Source organism: Chiroxiphia lanceolata, chromosome 3 (genome assembly GCF_009829145.1).
Source record: "Chiroxiphia lanceolata isolate bChiLan1 chromosome 3, bChiLan1.pri, whole genome shotgun sequence".
Lineage (NCBI taxonomy): Eukaryota > Metazoa > Chordata > Aves > Passeriformes > Pipridae > Chiroxiphia > Chiroxiphia lanceolata.
The window spans coordinates 22,541,655-22,568,874 of NC_045639.1; the positions used below are offsets into that span (position 1 = coordinate 22,541,655).

At 43.0% G+C, this 27,220-nt stretch overlaps 2 protein-coding genes across 4 annotated transcripts; one reads left to right on the forward strand and one right to left on the reverse strand.

Annotated features, from left to right (window-relative positions):
- Positions 1-10,359: 10,359 nt before the first annotated feature.
- On the reverse strand, positions 10,360-15,562 carry TATDN3 (TatD DNase domain containing 3). Of its 3 annotated transcripts, none has more exons than XM_032683023.1 (10): positions 15,428-15,514; positions 15,302-15,334; positions 15,137-15,210; positions 14,841-14,925; positions 14,140-14,202; positions 12,976-13,085; positions 12,506-12,561; positions 12,176-12,288; positions 11,001-11,081; positions 10,360-10,726 (listed from the first exon to the last, which is right to left on the reverse strand). In XM_032683023.1, exons 1-10 carry the CDS (start codon positions 15,479-15,481, stop codon positions 10,583-10,585), a joined length of 813 nt encoding a protein of 270 aa, XP_032538914.1. In that variant the 5' UTR covers positions 15,482-15,514; the 3' UTR covers positions 10,360-10,582. The 3 variants fall into 3 exon arrangements, with proteins under 3 accessions (XP_032538914.1, XP_032538915.1, XP_032538916.1); XM_032683024.1 differs by having other exon boundaries at positions 10,501-10,726; positions 11,001-11,078; XM_032683025.1 differs by lacking the exons at positions 15,137-15,210; positions 15,302-15,334 and having other exon boundaries at positions 10,501-10,726; positions 15,428-15,562.
- NSL1 (NSL1 component of MIS12 kinetochore complex) lies at positions 15,561-25,493 on the forward strand. The gene is made up of 6 exons (XM_032681275.1): positions 15,561-15,788; positions 15,948-16,032; positions 18,107-18,237; positions 20,563-20,617; positions 23,339-23,406; positions 24,001-25,493. The coding sequence occupies exons 1-6, from the start codon at positions 15,561-15,563 to the stop codon at positions 24,277-24,279; spliced, it is 846 nt and encodes a 281-aa protein (XP_032537166.1). The 3' UTR covers positions 24,280-25,493.
- Positions 25,494-27,220: the final 1,727 nt, after the last annotated feature.

Genomic DNA, 27,220 nt, shown 5'->3' on the forward strand with positions numbered 1-27,220 from the left:
GATTCCCTCAGCCTACTGGTAGGTAGGCAAGGACCACCAAATTAATTTACCAGTCACCAGAGGACAGGTAATGGGCACATTTTTCAGTTAGCACCTGCCTGGTGCACAATGGGACTTGCAAACACAGGAAAAGTCTTTGCTGCAATAGCTCAGTCTTTTTTCTGTCCTATTGTCTTCTGCCATGCTCTATTTTAAGGTATACATAAACCTAATTGTTTTTAGATGAGTGGAAAGGATATATTTTTCCCCATTAGGTAAGTAAAATTTGGAATATACGCATCTGCCTAAAATAATCCCCAGGAAGAAAAAATATTTCATGAAATCATACTTTCTTATCCTAATTAAAAAAAAACCCCACACTGTACTGGGTAATGCTGGGGCAGTAGCTGTTTTGTTCCCCTACCTTCACCACTTGTCCCCCACAAAGTTACAGTACCTTCCTTGTCTCTGTTTCACTAATTTTCCATCTGCCATACTTGTTCAGGTGTACTTTGCAATTCCTTATGTTACTAGGTCAGTACTAAGTAGCACCCTATAGCCCCTGAGGTGTAGAATCACAAAAAGAAGTCTCCTTTGGGAGAGTCTTGGTGAAAAGGCTAGGAAGTCTCCCACATCCTCACCAGAAGCACAGCCAGAAAGGAACAGTTTTCTAGTTCACGTTTGACAAAGACACCATGCTCGTAAATGTAAGCGCTCACGAAGAATTGTTATTTCTTTCAACTCAAAACATTGAACACTTGAATAAACTCAAACTTCAAAACAACCACTAGTGTTCTTTGAGGAATGCCTGTGGAGCTGTGATGCAGGAAACAGGTGTTGAGCCCAGTTAAAGTCCTATGTATGAAGGAGACACTGTGTGAACGTTTTCTGGCTCACACTGGCAAGCCCAGTTGTTTTGCTGTGCCAGCTGCAGCACAAGGGCTCTCTGCTGCTCCTCACATTGCTGAGGCATGGACACAATCTGTGAAGTCCAGCCCAATCCACACAAAAAGTCACCTAAGACTTAACAAAATGCGATGAACTTCAAACTGTGGGGATCTAATGCTAGTTTAATTTTCTCAGGAGAGTGGCAGAACCTTTTAGCAATGAAGCAACAGAATAAAAGACAGCAACTTCCAAAAGGCAACAAAACTGGAAATATATTAACATATGAAAAATAAAAATCAAGAAAATGTGATACTAGCTATGAAAGCACTCCTGGTAAAGATCTAAAGTAATTTCTCTAGCATCCCTACCCTGTCTTCATTGAAGGAAACCAGCATTTCAGACATCTGACAATATGCTCTCCTTTTAGGATTTTGCAATCTTCATTTTACTTCTGCATGGGTGTTTAGCCAGGAAAATAAAGTTTTGGGTTTTAATCTCAACTCATTTCATATCTATCCATGAAGAGGAATGTAAGCAGCCAGAGATTACAATGAGTTACATGCAGCTTCAGAAAGTTCCCGTATAGTCAAATTAAGCAAGATCTGGCGATGCAGAAATCAGAGCAGATTACCTCACCAATGGCCAGCAGTTTATCTTTGTGTTTCTTGAAGAGCAGGACAGATTCCATGACCTGTAATAAACAAGCCTGTGTGTTTTGTAAAGACTGATGAGCGCTAAGCTGAGCCATGGCAAACAAAACCACACACAACTGTATTATTGTTCATCTTGAAAAGCAAACCTTGAAAACGATAGTCCAGGACAGAGGGGATCAGTCTACAGTGTTACTAACAGCTTCTGAATAGCCTAATTATTCATCCTTTTCAGAACAAAATTCAAAGATAGATTCAAAGAGGGTTGGAGGGATGTTAGTCCAGGTAACTCCGCTAGTGAGCAGAGGAAGAAAGATCCCATTCTTCCTCATTTGGCTGGACTGAGCCTCATCTTCTAAGAGCTGGGAAACCTCTGAGAAAGGCATTTTAATAGCTCTCTAGCAGCCTGGTCCTGAGTGGTGTCCTTTCCAGAGGAAAGGCAGTTGTCAATGCCACTGAACAGGTCTTGTTGAACCAACCTCCCAGACCAGTCCCACGAATCACTGTCTTTTCGGCCAAGCTCTTCATCACTTTGGGCTGTTGTGCTGGTTTTGGCTGGGGTAGAGGTAATTTTCTTCACAGAAACTAGAAAGAGGCTGTGTTTTGGATTTGTGCTGATCACAGGGTCGATAATATAGAGAGGTTTTTGTTATTGCTGAGTAGGACTTGCACAAAGCCAAGGCCTTTTCTGCTTTACATACTGCTACACTAGCAAGCAAGTTGTGGGTGCATGGGAGTGTGGGAGGAGACACAGTCAGGACAGGTGGCCCAAGCTGACTAAAGGGTGTCCCACACCATATGACATCATGCTCAGTATATAAAGAGGGGGAAGAAGGAGTAAGAGAGAGGACATTTGGAGAATGCCATTTGTCTTCCCAAGTAACCAATACACATGATGGGGCCCTCCTCTTCTGGAGATGGCTTAACATCTGCCTGCCCATGGGAAGCAGTGAATTAATTCCTTGTTTTGTTTTGCTTGTGTGCATGACTTTTGCCTTTCCTACTAAACTGTCTTGATCTCAACCCAAGAGTTTTCTAGCTTTTATCCTTCTGATTCTCTCACGGGTCCCGCTGGTGGGGGAGTGAGCAAGTGGCTGTGTGGGGCTTGGCTGCTGGCTGGGGTTAAACCACAATAGCTGTTCAAGAGCACAGGCTCCTGCTCAAGAGCTGCACCAGCCAATAGCACACAGACATAACAATTCTGAATACACCTGTCCTCCAGCAGTGACATCCCCATTGTTCCAGGACAGAGGCTAGAAAGAAAGGAGACTTCTTCTGATTCCTGGAAGATGAGAGTAAGACAGCCTCTACTGTTCTGGTGAACCTCAATTCTGTCTGCCACAGGCGGTAACAGGCTCAGCACTTACCTTCCTCGAGTTTTGCCCCAGCATTCACCCTCCTCTACCCCAATGTGCATCCACTAAGACAGCAGGGATGGAGTGACACCACTGTGTGTAGCTGCACCTCTCCAACAAACAGGGCAGCTTAAGGATGCCAAAAGGCAGCTCTGATCATCCTGATACCACAGTGTTGCAAAATGTGGAATATATAAAAATTTTCTTAAGAAAGGATATTCTTTGATGTTTGATCTTTGTATACTTTCAAGCCTAATCAACATGGAAGCAGATTTAATTCATGAAACAGACAGCAGCTAACAAGCAAGCTCTTAGTGATGCCCAGGTGTTAGAAAGATTACTTGTCAGTAGAATTGCCTTGTTAAGATTTAGGGTTAAATATGCTTCAGTGATCTCAGACCTAGGTGAACACAAATAATGTACAACTTATAGGCCACAAGGATATTTGGAAGAGCCTCCAAGATAAGGTAGAAACTAATAAAGACAACAACTGTGCTGGATCAGCTCTGACTGGGTAAAAGGTAATTCTGACAGGGGGAGAGCATGACTGCCAACTCATGGCCCACTGATGCAAGAAACCCACCAACCCAAATAAGGAGAAAGGCTCAGAAAGCAGACTAATTAGCATGAGAAGGGAGAGGATTATTAACCAAGAGAAGATAGAATATTAATTACTAAGAGAAATAGGTAACTTGTAGCCAATTAACATTCATGCCTTTGTTTGCTAAGATGTATAAATTAGCAAAAAGTTTTGGTAGTCATCATGCTGGCTTTGTGGATTTGCCACCTGTCACCCCTTTCTGTGCAGAACCGTAAATAAATCAAACACCTCGACTCTGTGTGTGGATTGGCCCCTTGCACACTGGATGAAAGAACCTGTTTTGGGACAACAACAGTAGCCTCCATGTGCTGGTCAAGAAACATCATCTTTGGATAAATGGCATCACACACACAGAGATTGTCAATGGATGTGCTGCACTCACTGGGAGTGCAGAAGGGATTATTTCCGAAAGTGCTGAACTCTGCTTGTTCATATTATATACCACAATAGCCCTCTGCACATGCACTTGCCGTTGCTTCAAATCAGCACAGAAGTCCTGTGTAGTATGGAGCTGAGTTTCCACCCTGACTTTTCCAGGCGGGAATAATGATGCCTAAAGAGAAGGGAAGTTATCTAGAGATGCTTTGATTGGAACTCCCTGCATCCTGCTCCCTTTAACTTGTTCCATTTTTTCTCTTCCTTACCCTTTGTTGTGCATCCAGAAATGTTCTGAGCACAAAAACACTCTCTATATATATTTATAGTAATAAGCAAGTGCCAATCAGCACTTCAAAGCTGCCCTCTCCAGGTAGTGCACTTCACAAAGGCAGACCTTCCTGCTAGATAATCCCAGGTCCATTTCACAGGTTCACCAGTGGTCATATGCTGAGCAGAACTAGGAGGCTCCAAGCAACAGATCCAATTCTGTCTGGAAAACATAGCATCCAATATATACACATTTCTATGGAATTCACTTAACATGGTCGTGCTGTCCCCTAGTCCACATCCACAACTCACAGTTTTTGACCATGGTCAACAAAATTTGTCAGACAGACACACCTTTAGGAGATACAAAATTCCTACAAGGTTTGTGAGAGTTGGTTGTTATGTAGATGACACTGACCCCCTTCATTCCCTCTCAAGGCTAGCAAGAGAAGTCACACACCCAGCTGCTGGGTTCGATGCCAGCAGTTATCCAAATATGATCTACCCAGACTAATCTTGCCTAAATGACAATCCAACAAGCTCAGGGAGGCAACATGGAAGAGAGAATGGGAATTACAGGGAGGTCACAGGGACAAGGAAGAAAACCAAGGTACTGTGGGGGGCAGAGCCCAGAACATACATGGAGGAGCTGGTGGTACCATGGCAGGGGTTTGGGAGACACACAGGGAGCTGGAAATGCAGCACTAGGAGTGCTAGGCTGTAATAGAAGCTTATCAGGACACGAGTAGGAGATTAGGATTGATGTGACGAGGAGATCATAAATCCCTGGGGTAAAAAAGCATTATTGATTGTGCTGCTTGTGAAATAACTTCTATCAGTATGGGGCCATGTGCTTTATCTAAGCACACTTACACACTAACAAGGTATCAAGCATTCTGTTTACATTCTCTGGTGATAAAGCATACAGGCCTGGCACAGCCAAAACAGTGGATGCAAAATTCGAATATGCATATTAAAGAAGTTAAACATGGTGTCCACACTCAGTCACAGAAATAGAAAATACACGTGGGAAGGAGCCAGGCACCTCACCTGGAATGTGGCACTGCACTGCCCTTTTGTTCTGCTCCAAATTGGATGAACCCCACATGCAGTGACGGAGTCAGGATGCCTTTGGGGGACAGGAGGCAGCAGGGACATGTCAGCTATTATTCCCTGTCAGCAAGCATGGCCCAGATGCAGTAAGTGCCAGCAGCTGCAGAGACCTTGCAGCAGATGGAGAGAACAGTGGTCATGGTGCCACAGGGCAGGGCTCTGCTGCAGTTCTGTCAGTTCTATGGGCTCTGTCAATAGGGACCTCAAACAGCTCTCCCCGCTCTGCAGTCAGGCTTTAGCATCAAGCCCAAGGCACAGTCCGCATGCTGACCCAGCCTGCCTGCCAGGTGATACCTCTGGGGCATCAGGGGTTCAATCACACTGCCAATACTGTCACTTTTCCATGTCTTACACCCTGCATTTCCAAAACAGGGGGATGTGGCCCTGCTTCCCCACATGTCAGTGCTGCTCCATGGTCTTTCAGGCAGCTGTACTCACTCCCGTGCCAAGAAGCTGAAGGTTTGCTCAGCCACAACACAACACTGGTGCTCTGCTGTGGCAGGCTGGGCTCATCTGTATGCAGCCACCAGCCATGGACATCACGCAGCTGCCTCACCTGCCCTTGAAGGCAGTGTAACCAGACATATTGCCTCACCCAGACATTGCAGACAAAATCTATATATTTTGACTCTGTCACCTTGGAAGGACACCAGATATGTCCCCAAGCATCAGTGCAGAACTTGTTTGCTCCTCAGACAACACCCTAGATCCTCCTGTTCTGCTGATGTGCCGCTGCTCTACACCTATTTGCAGCTTTGCCTTAAGTTCCTTGATGCCACCTCTGCACCCATTCCATGACAAGTGCTCCATGTGCCAGAGGCTCTCTGAGGCAGCCAAGATGAACATCAGCAGTGCTCATTATGCTGTTTTCTAGGGCAGAGGGGTCCTTGCTCCTGCAGATTCCTTGTCCCAGTGCCTCATTGTTTCTGCTTTTGCAGATGAACCACACCACCATTTTCACCAGCAGATCCGGGTGCGGTAGTGGCATTGGTCTCCTGCGTTTGCATTAAGCAGCCCATGGGCAGCATCTCTCTGAGAACAGCATCAAGCATTTGGGGAGATGGGTATCAGCTCCTGCTCCAGGCACAGGTTCGTTAGGGCCATGATCCTCACTATGGTTTGTCATTGTTTTGTCATTCACAGTAGCTCAAAGCGGCATAAAAATTCACCAGCCCCTGGAAGAGGCACTTTGCACTCACTGCCTGGTGAGGCCGCCACACAGTGCAGTGAGGGTGATGTCCATGTCCTGAGCCATTCACACTGACAGAAATGCCAGGCCCAGCAGGGGAAATGAACAGATGGATAACCACCTGCTGAAAAGGAAAATGTTGATACAACTAGGTGTTATGGCAATTTGTATACTTCCTTTGATCTCAGCTTTATCTTTGTACTGCATATAGAAAGCAAAGAGAAAAACAATTAAGCTTTATGCTAAGCCACTGAGTTTCTCAAATTCATTTTCCTGCTCCATAATGGGAACAGAGGATCGACTCCCAGCCTGCATTAATGAAAAAAACAAACACAAGCATAACTTCATAAGTGATAAAAGTTGCATTTCCAGCCAATTATTTATTTGCTTTTGCTTCTACAGAGCCTATCTATGCATTGCATAGGAGTCTGTTGAAAGCACCTCCAGTAAAAGTCTTTAGTCAATTTGTTTAAACTCTTATAATAATAAACAGCAACATTAAATAGCATTTCATCCACTTGGCCTCGTGACCATCTCCTCACTTGTTCCCATGTTGAAGCCTGGAAAAACTCAGTACGCTTTGTCCCAAAATTCAGCAGATTCAGGTCCTGTAACTCCATGACTGAAAACAAGTTTCAGAAGAAAGACCCTGGGAGGATGATCCAGCTGCAGCCCTCCAAAGACTATTTAAGTGAGCACAGATAGAGTCCCTAGACAAACTCTTAGCTGCCAGGCCTGAACTCAGAGGATATTCAGGATCTGAGTTCAAGTGACTCATGCAACCTTTTATTTCTATGCCCACTCCATTCTTACAAGTCACTTGGCCCTCAGGAAAAATCACTTTAGTGTTGTTCCCCAGGAGCCCTGCAAGTAGTTTGGCATGGGTGGCAAAAGGGCAATGCCACCAGCCTGCCAAGGAGTCACAATTTCAGTGTCCTTCCAACCCCTGCTGCTGATCCATGGTGCTCACTGAGCAAAGTACCTCTGCCATTGACAATATACACTGATCAAATATTTTGTCTCTATCAGCAGATAAAATCCACTTTAGAAGCTCTCTATATCTTCAGGCTGTGCATCTCAGCCTATGGAAAGTCCCTTCACGTTATTACTGTCACCCTGTCTCCCCCTCATTTCTTTGCCTTGGTGTTGAGCTACACACTCACTGTAAGCCCTTGCACGTGTGGGAGTCCTGGGGCACACAGGGCATTATTTTAAGCCTGGAAAGAGATGTGGGGCTTTTTTTTTTTTTCTGGCAGAAGCTGTTAACAGCCAGAGCTGCATCAATAACTAACACGCAAGGCACTCTGACAGCATTATTTATGTCAAAGAAATCACAAACCTTTCTTGATTTTTCTATCACACCATGTGTATCCTGCAAGGTAGAGAGACATGAGGAGTCACGCAAAGTGCAACCAGATCGGCTGTTTGTACCAGATGGCTATAGGTATCAGATGGAGCTTGGGACCTACCACTTTCCATACAGCTGCAGAACATCTGTGCCATTCCAGCTCTCTCTGTCAGAGGTCACCAGGGCCATTTATGTCCCCCAAAATTAATGACATGACTGAAAACAAAATTTGGGTCCCCACTAATTCCATACTTTCCTTTCTCCTCAGGTTTCCTGAAAGCTTAACATGCCATCCAGCTGAATTTGCGCTGGGTCCTTCCTCCAGTACATCCTTGACCACCTCAGTGTCTTATGCTATGTAGGAGGGGACATGGTTTATTGATACAATCTGAGAAGCTGCAACAGGGTTCAGCACACACTGATATTAAGGCCAACCTTTGTGGGGAGGGAGGGCTTCGTGGTGTACAGCCACACAGCTCCTCCCCAAAAGCCATTCTGACTTCCCAAGCCCCTCGGGACTAGGTATCAGCTCAGGACTGCAGGCAGAAATGCAAGCTTTTCGCTACATTCCCCTTTCAAGGTATAGTCACAGGATGACTGCTGAGGGATCAGTGATGTTTTCCAGCTTAGAAACCACACTTCCTCTCTCACACACATTAGTGCCATCAGTCCTGAGTGAGCACCTTAAAAAGTTGGGCTTCCTGTGCAAAGTAACAACTTTATTTTCAGTGCCTGCTGCCCGCTCCCCCAGCATTGACTGCAGGGGACTTGGGCACAGCTCATACAGCAAAATGGCACCGGGGAAAGGGTGGTGCTTCTGACCCTTGTTTGGTGTCAAGGATGCCAAGGCAGAGTGGGAATGACACTGCATTTTCCTTTTCTGGAGCACCAGGCCATCTACTCCATGACTTAGCTGAGGCGCCGCAGGTCTAAGGAGAGGACAAAGTCGGTCTGTTCTGCTGTGGGCTCTCTGCCAGGCTCGCCCTGCCCAAGGCTGCTGCAATGCCAGCTTTCTCTGGCCCAGGGGGAAGCAGGTCCGTGTCTCCTTCCCAAGCCCCAACCACACTCCCAGATGACCATGAACACTGCTAGACTCTGCTGATGCAAGGACCAGGGGCACAGGCTGTCCCACAGAGCCCCCACAGCCCATGTGGGGCTGGCTGCCCTCAGCAGTGCCATTCCAGATGGGAGCTGCAGGATGTGGGCATGTCTACAGGCTTTTGCAGCACTGCAGCAGCAAAAGGATTCAAATGCTCAGCCAGGTATCACCGGTCTGCAAGGCTAAGCCCGAACCAGAGCAATGCTCCCTGCAGAGACAGGGATTTTGAGCAGTCTAAATACTTAATATTTCCCTTTTTGCAAAACTAGTGTTTTCATGCAATGCTAAGAACTACACAGAGAAAAATAACTAGGTCAAAACTCTGCAAACATTTGGATGCTGCCTGACTTCTTACCCGGAGCACCTCCATACATAACTGCATTCCCAAGCAATACTGGGAGCCTTCCCATCACACAGGCAGCAGGAAGCACGGGTAAGGCTGCCTGGTATCACATGTTTAGTATTTCCAATGACATGATTATTAATCATTAAGTCAATTGCATTAATATTCTTAAGACTATCGCACACCTGTTCCCTAGCACCATCTGGAGGCAAACTTAGTCCTTCGCCCAATTTAGTGGAAACGGTGCCTGTAGATCCAGGATAACAACTGGCTCTAACTCCTCCAGATCAAACTCTCAGCAAAGATTCAGGTGTTTGCTGCTCTGAATACATGTTGTAATAAAGACAACTTATGCAAATTTGGTCGTTTGCTGCAGGTCAAGAACTGTTTAGGAACATATGTTTAAACTCAGTATGCTAACTCAGAACAGCCCAGCTGTTCTGATAGACAGTAAAAAACCCTCCTGACCATGTGATTTTAAGAAACTGAGGAAAACAATGTAGAGGAAAACAAAACTTCAATATGCATCACTTACATCACAAGCTTTTTCTTCTTCTTTTATTTTTCCCCGTATTTGAGAGCTGATCCCTTCTCTAACCACATGCTCCTCAAAACAAGAAAAAAAACCAAATTCTTGCCTTGCAGTCCTCCACCCCAGAAGGCAGACATCAAGATGATTTCAGAACAGAGCATTATAGAACCATTTTGCAAAGGGGCAACCAGTAAGAAGCTTAAACTGGGAAGAACGGAAGGATTCCAATTAAAAAAAAATCACATAGGCACGTGAGACATTAAAGAAACGTGCCCAGATCTTAAAGCCAAACTCTTTCACCATCAGCTGCTATGATACATGGTTTTATACCTGAGGGGGTTATGGACTAAGTCAGTATTTGAGTATTTTCTTGGCTGAGCAGGTAAAACTCCCCATAGAGACAAAATCTCCACTTGCTCAGTGGCTCTTAGAATAATTCGGTGTCACGCAAAACTCACCTTGTTCAATTGCTAGTTTACAGTCAGCACAATTCTGATCAATATTTCACAGGCACACAGGTGCCGTGAGGGAGTACAAGATTCAGCTTTTAGGACACTGGCCAAAGTAGCAAAATCAACCCACAGCAGACGAAGTACTTTGTTCAGAGACATGAGAGATGCAAATGAACAGCACATCTTTATCACATTCAAGTTATTAGTATGGTGCATACCAAAGGTCTTTGAGAAATTCCCTATTTTCACCCTATACAGCTATATAACACTGCTCACTTCTTGAACTTTCCAAGAGCAAAACTCCACTTTAACACAAGATGCATGTTGGTTTTATTAATTACAATATAAATAATACTTTCTGCAATATCATACATTTCAGTTTCTGAATCTATATCCGAAGAAAGTTCTGAAGTTTGGGGAACACTTTTAGTGCATTCTGTGTAGTCACTTTTATAACTTCTTCAACTGGAATTCCTTTAATTTTGGCAACATATTCTGCAGCAATGTAAATATTTTTGGGTTCATTTCTCACCTGAAAACAAAGAAACAAACCAACCAAGTTACAGATCCCTACAGACCACAGGTGTTTCAGAGTCAGTACTTCCTGACACAACTTCAGTCACATTGTGGCTGAGTTCCAGAAAAATTACACGAATCTATTCTTCTTGATTACATTCCCTTGGTAACCTCTTTCACCTCTTGTATCCATGCTTACACTACTTCACTCTCCTGTACCAGTAACTGACCTCCATGAGGTGTGGGTTTGGATATACATACACAGAAGTCCTTCCCCCCTCATCATTTACCTGTTTTTCAGGCCCCAGAGCAGGAGAGTCAGTTTCCAAGCACATATTTTCCAGAGGTAGCTGTTTCACAAGCTTCTGCTTCTTGAAGAAAATAAGACAGCTATTAATTGCTTTATGTACTTCTATGGGAAAAAATTATGAAAGGAGGACATCTGCATTTAACAGCAACATCAACAGACTTCGGTGCCACTGCCTGCATTTTAGCAATAATTTCTGAATGGAAGCAAGAATACCAAGAGCTGCTCAAGAAGTCCCTTCAAATTAGGATTCTCCTGTTTCCTAAATATCTGAAGTATTGTTATCTCAACACTGAATCCATTGTTACTTATTAAATCATGCAGTTAAATAATAATGCAGTTATATTGCAGTAAACACACTGCATTTAGAGCTGCTAATGCAATTTTGCTATTTTCTGTGTATATATGTGTGTACCTTTGCTTTCCCTCCTCCAAGTTCCCAACCTCACCCCCATCTATATCCATCCCTCATACCTCCTCCACTTGAATGAAGCCTTTTCCTTTCCTATACTTCCCAAGCTTATGACAGAAAGTGATGATGGTGCAGGATGGAAACAGACTGCCACCCCAAAATAAGAGGTTAGCAAAGTTTGTAGCAGCCCAGAACAGAAATTAAAAGAGCAGTCTCACCCTATAAAGCACTGAATCTGAACAATGCCATCTTTAAGCAATTTAGCTGCTTCTTTGCTTCTGATAATCAGAATTCTTCATAAGTCTGCAACTTAGCCAATTGTGAATGGATTTCATTTAGAACAGAAAGTGCCACAGCTCTGAGACAGAAACTAGTTGTTTTCCATGTGTCATGTCCCTACTCTAAAACAGTACAGTGAGAGAAGCTGCCAAAGAAGAGTTCATCAGAAACCACATTAAAATGAGAAGAAAAAACCCCCTTGTTTCTCAGGAACAGCTGAGTTCTTTTAGCCAAAATTTCCCCTCAGAAGCCTAGCTAAGGCAAAAGTCCCAGACAGAAATTCAGCCGAAGTAAAAATGTGCAATGCTATAGCAACTGAAACTTCTCCTGAGAAGCGCCAGGTTACAGTAACTGTATGCAGGCACTGCTGGTCTCATCAGCCATCACCATAAGCTGTCAGCTACTACCTCCAATTCCCAGGCACTGAGAAGGAGCAGACCCCAGCTGCAATCAGGACAAAATGTTACCTGTTCACTCCTTATAATGGAAGGAGGAATGGAGAAGAAGTATCCAGCTTTCACCCCTTCCATCGCTACAGAGGGCTTCCCATCAAATGCATGGAGCAACACCTTTGTAGCACCTTGGAGAAACGAAGCAAAACAAATGATCAGCAGGGTTACAGAGCAGGGCTGCTATGTCAGCTTCCAATGGGACCCTGGTCCCATAAAGAATGAATACAGAATATCTGCACTATTGTTCCCAGGTTTCACACACACAAACTGAAGTGAGGAACACAGCACAGCTAAAGAAATTCTGTTGACAAAAGCCGTGACAGAGAAAATGCATTAAAAGCATACCTTGTTCCTTCAAGAGATTAATGGTTGGTCTTCCAGCTGAGCGGGAGTGAACATTTCTGCACAGCAAGGAGAGGCCTGGCATTAGGAAATTCAGCCAAATACTTTTTTTTTTTGGCAAACATGAACAAACTAACAGCACCTTGGCACGGAAGTAATTAATCTGTATTACACCTTTTATCAGGAAAAAATCCGGAGATACATGTATGAATCACTGTAGCTAGTGAAGATATAGCACTTAGTGAAGATATAGAACATAGCAAGGACAGGACACAGAAGGCAACAGTATTGAAGTGTAAACACAGGGAAAATTCTATAATTAAATCTTAAACTGGAGATTGACTGGACACTAATGCCAGTTTAATCCATCCAAGAAAAGTTCTGTGGGCACTTAGTAACTATAAATCTTGGGAAATATTTCCACATGTTACTGAGATCTGGCAAATTCTCCCACTATTATAAATAAAACCTACAAAGGCAAATTCAGTCTTCTTGCCAACTCAATCTGCTTGATTAAAACCTGTCTTTGTCCTTCCTTCTGTTCATCGGTGCTGGCAAATCTGGGAGTGAAATCTAGTCCAACCTACAGTACAAGAACAGAAGGGAAAAAATTTTACAGACCTAACACTTAACAAAACCATTATTTCATATGTAAAGGCAAAAAATGCTTCAAAATTGCAAAGCATTTCAAAGTATGTATACTAGAGACTGAAATTAAAACAAGCTCAACTGTAGCTTAACTCAGAAAAGAATCCATTCCCAACCATAAGCTCTTCCAACTGCGAAAGCATTTTTGGGCAGAGAGTTACTAACAAGGGTATTTAACACTTTAATCTGCAACTGGTTTTCTGGGGTTTTATATTCTATTGAATATTATTTCAGAATAAGTCTCAAATCTGGATCTCCACTATAAGTAAAATTTCTGACTTGAATCCATAGCTTTAGTCCAAACTCTAGCAAAAATAACCCATTACTTCTATACTTTTTTGATCTAAACATGTTCAGGCAAAATTTAAAGTCTGTCAAAGCAGCCCCATTCAGTTACACCAACCAAAGTCTTTTATATACAGTACAACATGGCAAATTCAGCTACAAAGCTCTGCCAATAACTGCTTTTTCTGCAGCCACTGCAGAACCAGACATAAGTCCCTCCATTACCAACAAACAAACAAATGCAGCCTACCCTAAACTTTTCAAGCTTCAATTCCTTTATAAACAAATGTTAGACAGGGGACAATACGTGGATACAAACAGGTGAGGGATCAAAAAAAAAACCTGTACAAGTCAGTGAGGTGTACTGAAATCACAGCTTAGCCTAACTTTGTCAGGGAAGAAGGCAGGAAGGCTCTGCCTTCAGGTGTAAGACGATACAACATAATTATGCAATCTTCCTGCTACTCCACCAGCATAAATTCCATCTATTTTCTAATAATAACAAAGAAGGAAAGGAAGGAATCAGGCAAATCTATGAAGGAACGCACACTAAGAGAATGAATTACAAATCAGACTTAGTGCTTGTTCAGACTGAAAACAATACTTATACTAGCATACACAAAACCAAGCATTCACTAAGTTTTTGTAATTCTGGTGACAGCTGCTGCTGAAGAGGTTTAAACAAGTTGTGGAATTCTACTCACTTCTCCGATCCCCACCAATTTGTCTTTGTAGAGTTCTATAAGCGGCAATGCAGCATCCAGATCCTGCAGGAACAAGTTAAAGATGCTTTTACAAGGGGGAAGGGTTATGAACTCAGCATGATGATTAAACTGTTCTGCATTGTTCTTAAATTCTGTACTTTAGAACTTGCTATTATTGCAAGTTGTGCGGTCAGATTTTAGAAACCTTCAGGATTTGACTTTACTCAATAACCCTTTCGTCATATATGTATATAACACTTATTCAAAATACTCCTAATTTCTAGCTATCTTTTCGCAGTAGCAGAAGAGGTAATTAAAACAAGGCCCATAAACAATCCGATAACATTAAATGGCTGCAAACAGCCAAACAGCTCCCTGAGTTTTTCAGGCTAAGGTAACAAACAGTAGCCTTCCAGTTCCCATGTCAACAAAGGGACATCTGCAAATGCTGTTTGCTGTAAGCAAAGCACTCACTCGGGATTTTTTAAACTGTTTTACTGCAGTAATAGGGCCAGATGACTCCAGTGAACAATTCTGCTTTAGGACTAACATCGACAAACCTGAGGTTTGGTCCACTGGGTCTCCTGCATCACAGGGAGCAGAAAAATCACTGGGTAGAACTGAAGGTAAATCAGGCAGACCGGAGCATCCTGTCGTCTGTCCTGAAAAGTCCCAGCCGTATTTTATAGCCTGTGTTTTACCTTCAAAGTAACACTGCGCTGCTCCTCTGGAGAAACTTCTTGAACGGGGTGAACTCCCAGGCACGGCAAAACAAATCCTGGGAACCTAGACACGGAACAGGGATCGGCAGTGTGAGAGACCCCAGAGAACCCAAGTTTAAGCCCAAAAAACCCCAAAGAACCCAAGTTTAAAGCCAAGAAGGGCTGGCCTGATGCAGGAGGAGGAGAGTAGCGCGTCCTCCGTCGCCTCCCGCCGAGGCGCGGACACCGCGCCCGGGACACGGGTGGGCGCCGGGGCCCCCCAGCCGGCCTCGCACCTCTCCGACAGCTCCACGACGCTCCGGAACTCGCCCGCCTGCTCCGACACCACCACCAGAGCCGACACGGCCGCCTACGGCACACAGAGACCCCCGGCCTGCTGAGACGCCCCGGGCGGCGGGGCCACGGGGGAGCGGGCAGGGGGTCCCCGCCGGCCGCCTCACCTGCTCCGCCGCCCGCACCACGGTCGCCACGTCCTGCAGGAGACAGACAGCACCTCAGCGCCCGACCCGCACATCCACCCAGCCACCCACCGCCACCCCCAGCCCCGCCTGGCCGCCGCGCCTCACCGCGTGGAAGCAGGGTGCGGCGAGGTGGCAGTGACAGTCCACCGGCCCCGCCATGCCGCGCCCCGGGGGCAGCGCTGGGGCGGCCGCGGGTTCCGCTTCCGGGCCGGCATTTTCCCCGCGTCCCGGGCGGGAAATGGCGGCAGCGCCGCCTGGGCCAGGGCCAGGGCCGGGGCCGGGGCCGGGGCCGGGGCCGGGGCCGGGTATGGATGTAGAGGGGGCGGTGGCGGCGCGGCGGGACCGGCGGGTGCGGTGCTGCTCGCAGCGCAGGCTGCGCGACGTGATGGAGCTGTGCGCGCCCTTGGTGCGGGCCGTGCTGGAGGGACAGCCCGGCGGGGCCGCCGCCGAGGGAGACGCGCTGTGGGTGAGCGGGGAGCAGGCTCGGCCGGTGCCGGCACAGAGCGGCCCCGGGGCCGGCCCTCGGCCAGCGGGGCGGGGGAGGCTGTTCGCCCCGAGGTGGCCCTTCCCGAGAGAGGGATGGAGGGATTGAGGGATGGATTCCAGCCTCTCCCGTGTCTTGCAGAACTTCGAGACAGCGCTGCGGGAGAACGTGACCATTAACGGGCAGCCCTGGGAGGAGGCCACGGATGACCCCAGCCCGCCGAGCGGTACGCGCTGGTTTCCATTGATTTCCTGCTGAGCGTGTTTGTTTTGGTTCGGTTTGGTTTTGCCCAGAGGCAAAGGGTCGGATTGAAAGAGGAGGTTCTACCTTAATGTACGGAAGTAAAAATTCGCTACTGGGTTAATTGGGCGTTGGAAAAGGCTGCCCAGGGAGGTTGTGTAGTCTCCAGCCCAGAAGGCTTCCAAAAATCAACTGGACCAAAGTGTTCTGAGCAACCTGGTTTGAACTGGGCGTTGACCCTACTGTGAGCAGGAGGTTTGAGTCACCTGCTGAGGGCCCTTCCAGCCCTGAGTGTTGGGGGCATTGTCCAAGATACCTTCCTATCGAGCGACCCTAAGAGATTGTCTGTTGCTGCTATTTAATATACAAATTAAGTGTTGAAAATTATTGATGTATAATAATATATAAACATATGTAATGTACAGAGTGTGATTGTTATGATTGTCTTTTAAATAATATTAGTGGAGATTCTTGGTAGTCTGGTGTCCAAATAAAGTTTCAGTGTGGTTCATTTGCTCACCTGTGTTGGTACGAGATGTCCTTTACCTGCAACTTGATGCTTTTTACAGTTGCATAAAGCTAAAAATACAGATATAGTGAACTAACTATGGAGAAAGAGCTCCTTGAGCTGGTTTTTAGTGAGGAAGCTTTGAGCAAACCTGGGCTCTGAGCAACCTGACCTAGTTGATGTCCCTGCTCATTGCAAGGGGCTTGGACTAGATTACCGTTAAAAGTCCCTTCCAGCCCATTCTCTGATTCTATGAAGCTTTTGCAGTTGTCATTCTAGAATGATAGAACTCCAACTCCTTTGACTACAAGGCCAAAAATGCACTGGTCTCATGATGCAAAATGCTAAACCGAGGTACTGTCATCTGCCTGCAGCTGGCATAAAACAGGTGTAAGGACCTGTGCTTTTTAATTTGACAAAAATTTACTTGTGTGCCTATCTCTGATGTGGTTTGAATCACCAAGAGGTCTGACGTTTTTTGCCTTCTGTGTTTATGTTAGCCAGTGGCTCAAGTCTTTTCTATTTATACTTAAATGATTTCATAGTGATCCTTGAACAAACAACCAAAACAGACCCACAAACTCTTAAAACCTTGATTTTGCCTTTCGGAGGTTTGCAATGACCTGATTCTGCACAGAATGACCTGAGAGTTCATTCTGCTTTCTTCTATAACTTATTTTTTTGTAGTTTGTAACAATGATGTGTGATGTCGGGAAAGTGCAGACGTTTACTTGTCTAAATTTTGAGACCAGTTTTAAAATAGTATCTTAAGCTTTTAAAATTGTTACGTTTAACTTGCAATTTTGGAGAAGTTAAGTTCCTTTAGTAGAGTAGCAGTAATAAAAACACTAGTTCACAGCTGAAAATATGTTTTAGGTATTTAGTCTGACCCTGACATTGGAAAAAAGAGCTATGAAAGATAGCTCCTACCATGTTTTCTCTTGGTCCTCAGGTGTTTAAAGCAGGCAGGTATATATTTTGCAAATTCATTGTGACTAGAAATTGTAGATGTTGTCAGGATGCAGAGTATTTCCAAGAAGTGTGTTTCATTAAGGTGGCATTGTAATTTGTCATGTTAAACTGCATGTTTGTGCTCTGTGTGGTATAAAATCAGTCAGGCTTCAAATTACTGCTTGTACAGTTGGAGTTTGTTTAATACTTGTAGATCATACAGATAAAGCATTTTTCTTGCTGCATTTTGCACTGCTTTTCTTCAGTTGAAAAACATGTGATCTCAAAAGACAGCTATTTCTTTTTAAGACTTTCTTCATAGATTCAGAGTTCATAGAGAAATACATTTTTTATTTTTGCCCAGATGATTCTCCCCCTTCATGCCCGCAGCTCATTTACTTCAAAATAACTGGCCAGCATCAAGTTATGCTCCAATTTCTATATTGCCTTAACAAGGAGATTCAAGACGTATATGCATCTCTTTGTTGATAATAACGCGTGATTTTTTTATTTCAGATATAATTTTTTTTCCTACAAATTAGTCTCCAAAAAAAATTGTAGGAGAATTCCTGCAACAACTTTGTGTGTTTGTCATTTTTAGGTTCCAACATTAAAATTCTCGAAGATCAGTTTGATGAACTAATAGTAGAGACAGCAACAAAGCGTAAACAGTGGCCTAAAAAGATACTGGTGCATGCTATCCAAACCATGAAAGCTGAGCAAGAGATGTTGGTGAGTAACCTAAAATTTTCAGAAAAACTTTGCATATAGTAGCTGCTGACCATGTGTAACTTGAAGAAATAAATCATCTAATATTGACCTTTAAGCTCCTTCCCATGGTTGCTTTCGGTTATTTGTCATATAATTAAATGGGTTTGTTGCATTAATTGGTTCTTCAGTAAAATGAGGATTACTACAAAGCTATGAGTGAATTGGGTCTGTGGCACAGTTCAGCGAGTTGCTTAAGCAGATTGTTTCAGTGTGGTGCCTCATGATTTACAAGCCAGTATGCACCTATTGTCACATGTTTCTGAAGTCCTTGCCCAAAGGCTGCTTGAAGTACCAAATGTTACACTACATACAGATAAATAGTATCATGCACAGTATACGGTTGTTAAAAAGAATGTCTGTGACTTCTTAAGTGGGGTTTTTTTGCTACATTGTAACTACATTAAGTACTTTCAGGAAAGAAAGGAAAAAAAGGCAGTGAGGGTTAATGAATAAGTGCAGTAATTTCTGTGAGGTTTTTGACACTCAGTGTAAAGTTATTACTGACATTAAACAACCCAGTCCTGTCTTTGGTTGCTTGATTTCTTCCCTGCAGTTACGTTAGGCCTACCATTTGCTTACCTCCTGATTAATTAGGCTTCCTTTGGCAAAAAAAAAAAGGACGAGAGGCAAATACTGGCACAAGTTGCCCAGTGAAACTGTGGAGTCTTCATCCTTGGAGAGATTCAGGCTCTGAGCAACCTGCACTAGTTGGCCCTACTTTCTGTAGGGTGTTTAGAGGCCCTTTGCAACTTCAGTTATTCTGTACTAAAGAAGACAGGGATGCTTTTTGAAAGTTAAGAGCCTGCATTGCATTTCTGAGGACTAAAACCAACAAATTAATGTTAGTTAGCCAGGCAGAGATGATTTACAGTAAAGAAAAGGTCATAGGTACATATTTGTCTTAAACCTGAGATATCATAAAAGGCAATATATGTTAGAAAATCTCTGTTTTGTCATTATATCAAGTGTGTTAAACAAACAAAGTCAGCTCAAATAAAACATGCTATTACGGAACAATAAGATTTAGCAAGGCAATTTAACCTTTCTGCAAAAGGAAAGCTATGTGCTACCTGAGTTCCACAGTGAATTAGTTATTTAGAATGCCTCTCATGCTACCTTTTTACTCTTGCTGATCTCTTCAAAGTTTGCATCACTCTACAGCTAAATTATTTCAATTAAAAGTGGCTGCAAATATAGAAAGTTTAGTTTCTCTCTCTGTACGTATGTATAGAAATAGAGAAAGTTTAGTCTGTCTCTGTAAATGAAGTGTCTTTTTTTTTCCTCTCAGAGCTACTTCTGTGAAGGTACTAGTGATTTCTCTGCTTTTATTTGAGGATGTTTTGTATTCTTTCTTGACCCTAGCTAACCCTGTGGTGCGTGTTTTCTGAGGCATAAAGAGCAGCTATGAAGACATGGTTTATCTGGAGAGAACTACTAATCTATGGTGATGATCTCCATGTAATTGCCAAAGCAAGAGGTCACCCTGTGGGTTTTCAGCCAATATGTTCTCTAATGTTTGAGGCTAATGCAAGCAATGTTTATTCTTCCACTGAGAAGATGTGTGAACTGTGAAAAAATTTCTCTGGGAAAACTACAAGGAGGAATTGTTTTTGCTTGAAGAAGGTTGAGGGACAGCTCCTGAACTGGAGAATACTAACTTGCTGATGATATAACTTGTGTTCCCATCTCTTTGGTATTTTTTCCTTCTTCCCTGTTAGCTAGTTCTAATTCCACCTTTAATATAGCTAAATATTGGTAGTGTTCATTTAGTATTAGTTTACTTCATGTCTCAATTAACTGCTGTCAAGTCACAAGACTCACAGTCTGTGAAGCACAGTGTTCTTACTTTTGCATAAGTAATTGCAGGGCTAGAATGAAGTCATTTAAGTAGTTTTCTTTTTCTTAGCTTTTTGTCTTAATGTACCCTTTGTTGGAGTTTGTGCCTCTGTGAAAGCACGCTGTTTTTGTGAATGGCCCCTTAGAAGCCAGAGCAGCTCTCGTTCCTCAGTCATGCAGCAGGTGGCAATGCTTCTTCTGAAATGCTTGGATTTCAGTTCTGCTTTAATAATTAGAATTCTGCAAACTAAAGCAGAGTCTGGAGATATGTTTACAGAGAATGTAACTGTGTTAACCAGAGTACTGTTTTCAGAAACTGAACCTCTAATATATTCTTGATGTAAATAATTCTGCTACTGTCTCAGTTGTTCTGACTGCTGTGTGTATATTAGGTATCTGTTAAAGCAAGAGGGTATTTAAGAATTTTTCCCTTTTTTTTTGAATATGCAGAAGCTCTACAAGCCCGTGGTAACACCTGAAGAGATAAGATCTCAGCCTTCTCAAGGTAAAGGTTTCGTGGGGACGGCAGCTGTACTGAGGAAACACTGCCTACTTACTGACTAGCTGTAAATGTTTAAGAAGTTTTCTTTCTTTGAACTTGTTTAAAATTATTGGCTGTTTAAATAGTTAACTAAAATAGCTACAAGTTTCTCATAAATGAGTGTATTGCTCCCTCAGTTTTCTTGTGTCCATTTCTCTTGTTCTAAGTGCGGTCTGCAGTGGGACACTGTACTTAAAGGCAAAAACTGGCCACTCTGTGTGTGTGTATTGGATAGGAATTGTCACAGAGCTACCCCCAGTAGTTTTCCTTACTTCTTTCCTTCACCACTGGTGGAGGCCAGATGGGGAACTAGTTGGATCACTTTGGCCATTCTTGTGTTCCTTGTACATGAATACTAGAAATGCTTCAATCTCTCTTCCTAATCAGACAGTTTCTTCAGGGAATTGAAAGCTGTTATGTAGTACTCAGTGACGGCAGTGTTGACATCACTTGCAAACTAGGAGTAACTTGCAGAGTAGGACACAGATTTTATCCTGCCTGTGTCACATGTAAGGGTTGATGAAGGCACAAAACTGCAAACAGCATCATAAGTTTGCTGCATGCTTGTGAAAGATGCCTTGTACAAAGTCTATGGAACAAGGTGGTGGATTTGGCAGTGGGTGATTGGGGCTTTCTTGAGGCTGGCCTTAAGAAATGGAAAGTTTTGTGTTGCCTGTTCCTAAGTATGAAAAAATGACAGAATTTGCCAGTGCAGTTCTAAGTTGAAAAGCTTGGTTACAGAACCCTCACTACGGATTACTGCCAGGATGTAAAGCTGGTGTAACAAGCAGTGGTGCTAAAAGTTTGAGAAGCTGAGCTTAATCTTCCAGTTCTCACCCTGCTAATCTAGCTTCATTCTAAGCATCATTTCCTCTTTGTAAATGGAGACATTGCTTCCAGAAATGCCAGCCTGTGCAGCACAGCAGCTAGTAGGAGCAATAAAAAGTGTCGGTTCATATCTGGGTTCCAAGATCTATGCTTTTCTGATGTGAATTAACTGTTTCTGCTATTAACTTAAAAGTTAGTAGCAGTTTGCACTATGGTATTGTCTTTTTAGGTTTGGTAACAGCAAAGTTGTAGCAAAGATAGCATAGAGTTTGTGCTGAATTTTAGTATTAGGTACTCTTTGGGAAGTTTGTGTATCCCAGTTTAGCAAGTACAGTGGCCAGAAACCAAAAATGTTTAGATTACTCAGTACCTTTCGTTTCCTTTTTTCATTTCCCTATGTTTTGGAAAGCCTTGAACACTGAGGAATATAATGCCATCTATGTCAAGCTGAACTCCTGCAGGCAAATTTCATTTAACTGTGTGTCAGCCTTTCCGTATAATAATCCAAATAATTACTTCTATTTTTACTTAACTCCTTTCTTGCCATTTCATTGCATCACCAGTCTCCTCATCCCAGCACTCTAATGTAAGAGTGCTTCATTATGGATATAGCTTTCTTTTAGGGAATGTCCATGCCTCTGGGGTGTGTTTTATGAGGCTGCTGTTGGACTGTTTATTCTTCTAAACTCTGATGATACATTGTAGTATTCATGTTCATATATGGATTATATGTTCCTAAACCATGTCTGATCAGCACATTGGACATGTTGACAGTTTAACAAACAGTCTCTCACTGCTCACCACCTTTCAGCAGGGAGCCACCGTAACCCTGTGCTAGAATACACTGACTGACTTAAATTATCTCCAGCAGCAGTAGAGAGATTGACTTCAGAGCAGAATGCTGTGTTTAACCCTGACAGGGTTTAGGGAGGTGTGCACCCTCTAACACTGTGTCCTACTGCAGACACTAAAACCCTACAGAAAAGTAATAGGAGTGGAGATGAGGCTGCTTAGTTCCCAGAAGCACACTGGTCTGCTTATTTTAAGCTTTGTGGATGGTGGAGAACATGCATAACAGTTTATGATAGCTGAGGGTTTAACTCTTGAATAAAGAATTATTGTGTTGATGATCTTATCATATTGCTACTGCAATCAAATATATGCCATATTCCTCCCAGTGTTCTGCACCTGCTGCCTGCTTCAGTGTTACTGAAAGCTTCTTTCCCTTTCCCTTTCCCCTTCCTCTTTCCTTCCTAATTAGCACAAGCAGAATTCATGCAGTTTGTGTTGTTTATGCTTGGTTCTTTTTGGTGGTAATCCTTGGTAAATTAAGCCAGAAGAAAAAAAGTAGCCTTTATTGTAAAAGCCAACTTGCTGGAGACATAAGATTACTTATTTCTCCTCCTTAAAAGGATTTCCTTCATCTCATTTTCTCCACAGTTGTGTTTATTCGCCTTCTTTTGTGTGGTCTTTATCAAATGTAATGTGAGCTCGAAAGTTTTGAAAACAAATCTTTTTGTATAATTATTTATTTCTTAACAACTGTTCTCTTCCTTTATGTCAAATAATGGCTTTGTGTCTCATGTTTTGCATAAGCTGTAGGTTTTCTAGGGAAGAACTCTGTGGCTTGTCATAGTTGGGACTGCTAGACAGTACTGCATTTTGAGTGATAAAGAACAATACTAGTGAGATAAAGCATATCAGTTGTCATCCTCAGTGCTATAATGAAAGCCATGTGCTGCAGGTTTAAGTTTTATACAGGGACTCTACTGCTTCTCTGTCCAGTTTCTGATAGCAAGTAGTGGGGGGAGGGAGCTACGTTTCAGAAGGTGATTTGGGCTTTATGTTTTTCTGTAGATGCTCACATCGCAGATCTGAAGCAGGTGGCAGAAATGGTATCCAAACAGATCAGCGCAGCAATGAAGGTGAGATCTCTGTGCGCTCCAACAGGACATGTTTTTATTTTCTTGATCTCATAATATATCACAAAACAGGCTTTCTAACTCACCCTCATGATAGTTTTTTACAAAAAAGGCTGTGTGTGTACTTCTGAAGTAGGTACAACTGCTGAAGTTGTCTATAAAGCATTCCCTGTCACGTGGTAGTAAGGAGGATTACCCTGTGGCTATAGGAAATACTTTTAACAGAGATTTTGGAACCTGCAGCATCTGAAAAATAACACATCTTTTGAAGACCTGTACGACATCATGTAGAGTGTGACGTGTTACTTCAGTACCTGCTTAGGCATCAGCTGTGGTGTTCCTGTGATACTTAACTCTGCTTAGAGATGTCATGAGAGAACACTTAACCTCGGCACACTCTTTGCATTGCCTCTGGGCACAGACTCTTGTCACCACTGGGGTGGTAGGTCTGCATTCCCAACCTTCACCCACCATCCTAAGGATCATCTCTGCAGACACGGAAACTTTTGTCCCTGTCAGGATCTAATAAACATACTTCATTCATTGTAACTGTTACTTTTCCTACGTAACTTGAGATACTTGGGTTTGTTTTTGCAGTCTCTTCCAGCACTCACAGAAAGAGCAGAAGGTCTTTCCCAAGTGTTGACTTGGCAACCAACCTTGGAACTCTGCAAGCTGCGGCAAGAAATCTTTGCTGGTGGCAAGGCAAAGGAAGAAAATAATGTCCAAAATTTTGTACCACCGGGAGAAGTCACACCAACAGACGCTAATACCAGTAAAAATCCTTATGTTTTGCTAAAAAGAAGGAAAGCTGCAGATTCACCAGAAAGGAAGCGCTACCCACTTCGACGGAGGAAGATTGCTCTCCGCGCGTGAATTTCTCATTCTGTGTTTTCAGTTTGGAATCTCAGTTGTACTCTTGTTCCGTTTGCTCCATTGTTTCTCTTAAAACTCGTCTCCTCTCAGTGCTGTGTATGGGAGCTTCCTTAATTAGTCTTCAATCCCTTGTATTTTGTATCCTTCAATATTTGTATTTTTGCTGTCATGCTGATGGTGTATGAAAGCCTATGCATACCAGTAGCATCCAATATCCAGCAAATGTATCGCCATTTAGCTCTCATTTTTTGCTCTTATGTTGCAGCACTTAGCTCGAGTCCTTGCACTTCTCAGAGTTCGTGTGCATGCTTTATGTATGTGGGCAGTCTTTAGGAAACCACTGAATGCTCATTTACATTCAGCGTGCCTCTAAAGAGGTTGGAGGATGTCTAGTTCTCCTGATGCACCTTCATTAATTACTGAGTCGTGTGGCTTCCATTTTAATAAATGAATTCACACTGGACCATATTGAAAACACCAGATTTCATAGGATGTTAGAGTTTTTAGAAAATCCATGCACAAGTGTGACATTGGTCCCTGCTATTCTGCCTTTCCTGAATATAGGTTATTTAGGCTTATTTATAGTCATATTTGTTTAAACTTGGATTTTTAGTAATTGTATGTATTTACTTGCAGTGTGCTCTTCTAAATAGAAATTTAACCATCAACATTTTAGGGTGTGATGTTTCATTTCATGTAATCCAATTATGCAGTCTGGGGGTTTCCTGGGCAGTGTGTCTACACATTACAGGATCTTGACTTGGGTCATGTATGCATTTCTGATGTTTGACTAAACTCTAAAGATCAGTACAGGGTACCAGTAAATGGTATTCAGTTGAGCTTGCTCACTTTTATTTTCTTTACCCATTAGTACCTAGAGGATTGCACAGTATTACTAGATTGAGCATTGTGCCTTAACTATTTATAAACTTTTCTGGTTTATAGTTTCACGTGCTGATATGTAACATTCCTTACACAGTAAATGGAGGGGGTTTTTAGATGCTTTATTAATGAAATGTACTGTGGTAAGAAGATAGGTCCAACCTGATGTTTGAGACTGAAAATTCTCAATAGAACATGACAGATTTTAGCATCGTTATTAGACTTTATGTATGTAATCATATGTAAATATTTTTCCCATCATTCTTGTAAATACAAATGTGTGTTTTTATATGAAGTAAATAAAATCAATTGAGGAAGATCAGAGTTTCAAATAATGTTGTCAGTTCTAATCCTGGAACAGATGGTGACTGAGCAGTGAGCATACTTCAGAAGACATCTTAGTTAAATTTTGGCTTGAGTAACTCAAGTAGTTCCATTTACTGCCTTTGAACTCACGGCTGTTATTAATCTCAGGGCTACAAAACATCTAATGTAAGAGAGGACAGGATGTGAGAGGGACTGGAGGTGCAGAACTGTGGAACGTGTGGCTGAGACGGCTTTTCACGCAGCAACTTGCTATTTTAGCTGCTTTGAGTGCCTGTGCTCTGTGCGGCGTTGAAAATCCCCACCATGGCTTTCTTCACCAAGATCCACCGATACTCTTTGAGTGTTCCCAGATAAAGTGAGCCCTGCAGGATTTTGCATGGCTACCATTAAAGTACTTGAACATTTTCTCTGTTAATAGGAAGATTCTCTGCTCTTCTCTGCCAATAATAGGTAAGTACAGAAAATAGGTGCATCTCTTTGAAGGAGTCCCATCAAAAATGGCCAAGGTAGGACAAAATCCTTACAAAATACAGAGAGAGCACTGTGGATGAAGACTTAATAAGAGAATTACTGGATTCACGCTACAGTGTTTGTTCATGTTAAGAGATTGTGGGATAGTTGGTCTGTGCAGGATTTGAAGTAAGTGGGAATGGATGCCCCAAGCTAGGGCAGTCGGGCTTTGTTCCATGGCCTTTGTTTCAACTATACCTGAGTGGAAAAAGAAAACAAATGCATCTGGAAACGCTGGCCAAATGAATAGTGTAAAGAAGGATAAACCAGTCAAGATTCTAAGTGCAACATAAAAACTATGAATTTAAAAATCTCTTGATGACTACTTTTGGCCAAGCAGCACTAGAAGGTGTCAGAGGACTTCCCTTTAAATACAAGTTCTGTGATGAGCTAAACTCAACACTTGAATGTTCACTTGAATGTTCAGGTGGTTTTCAAATGGTTATTAAAATTTTCTACAGCCAGTGATACGTGCAGCTAGCAGTGCCTGGGGTCTGTTCTTTCTACTAGCAGAAATACACAAAACACTTATTTTTTCCCCATTCCAGTAGCCTTATGTCCTTCAGTTAACTTTTCATAGGAATTGGCAGTGTTGTGCAAGACAAGTGTCTAATCAGGCTTCTACTGAAATGTCACAACATCCAAACTTCTTATTTTTAACTTGGGGCGAATCAGTATTGCATCAAGAAATGTCTGGTAGTTTTTCTTTATATAGCCTTCGAATTTTGTAAGACAGCTCAATGGCGATGGATGCTTGGCAACATTTGCAAACTGAGTTTGCATTTCTCTGCCTTTTGAGGTGAGGCGGCACATCTCGCTGTTTGTTAGTATGTGCTGTCTGCGAGGTGCTTATTGCTGCTGAGGCTGGGCCATCCCCACCTGAGAAAAACTTGGAAATTGGAGCAGTATCCAAGCACACTTTTGCTGTGTATGGTTTCTGAACAAAGGGGATTACAAATGGTGCAGGGAAGCTCTTCTTCCATAAATCTTCATGTAGACACTGACAGCACTCTGAGACCCAGTTCTGATCTGTGCCTTTCTCCAGAAGAGCCACGCTGTGCTAAGCTGTGATCAGTGACTCTAGTCTGTGTGTGTGTAGGCTGCTTCAGTGCAGACAAAATTCACTGATTAACTGCCATTATAAAATGTAAACTCAGCTGACTAGGCTGCTTTCTGGGCTTGTTTTCTCTCCTGCACAGAAACACTCTGCCTTCACTGCTGC

Coding starts and splice junctions, on each gene's coding strand:
- TATDN3 (XM_032683023.1), bottom strand. CDS start 15,481: ATGGCGGGGCCGGTGGACTGTCACTGCCACCTCGCCGCACCCTGCTTC. Junction 14,203..14,840: donor AGCGCAGTGTTACTTTGAAG/GTAAAACACAGG, acceptor TTGTTCCTGCAG/GATCTGGATGCTGCATTGCC. Junction 10,727..11,000: donor CTCTGGGGCCTGAAAAACAG/GTAAATGATGAG, acceptor CTTTGTTTTCAG/GTGAGAAATGAACCCAAAAA.
- NSL1 (XM_032681275.1), top strand. CDS start 15,561: ATGGCGGCAGCGCCGCCTGGGCCAGGGCCAGGGCCGGGGCCGGGGCCG. Junction 15,789..15,947: donor CCGAGGGAGACGCGCTGTGG/GTGAGCGGGGAG, acceptor CGTGTCTTGCAG/AACTTCGAGACAGCGCTGCG. Junction 23,407..24,000: donor AGATCAGCGCAGCAATGAAG/GTGAGATCTCTG, acceptor TTGTTTTTGCAG/TCTCTTCCAGCACTCACAGA.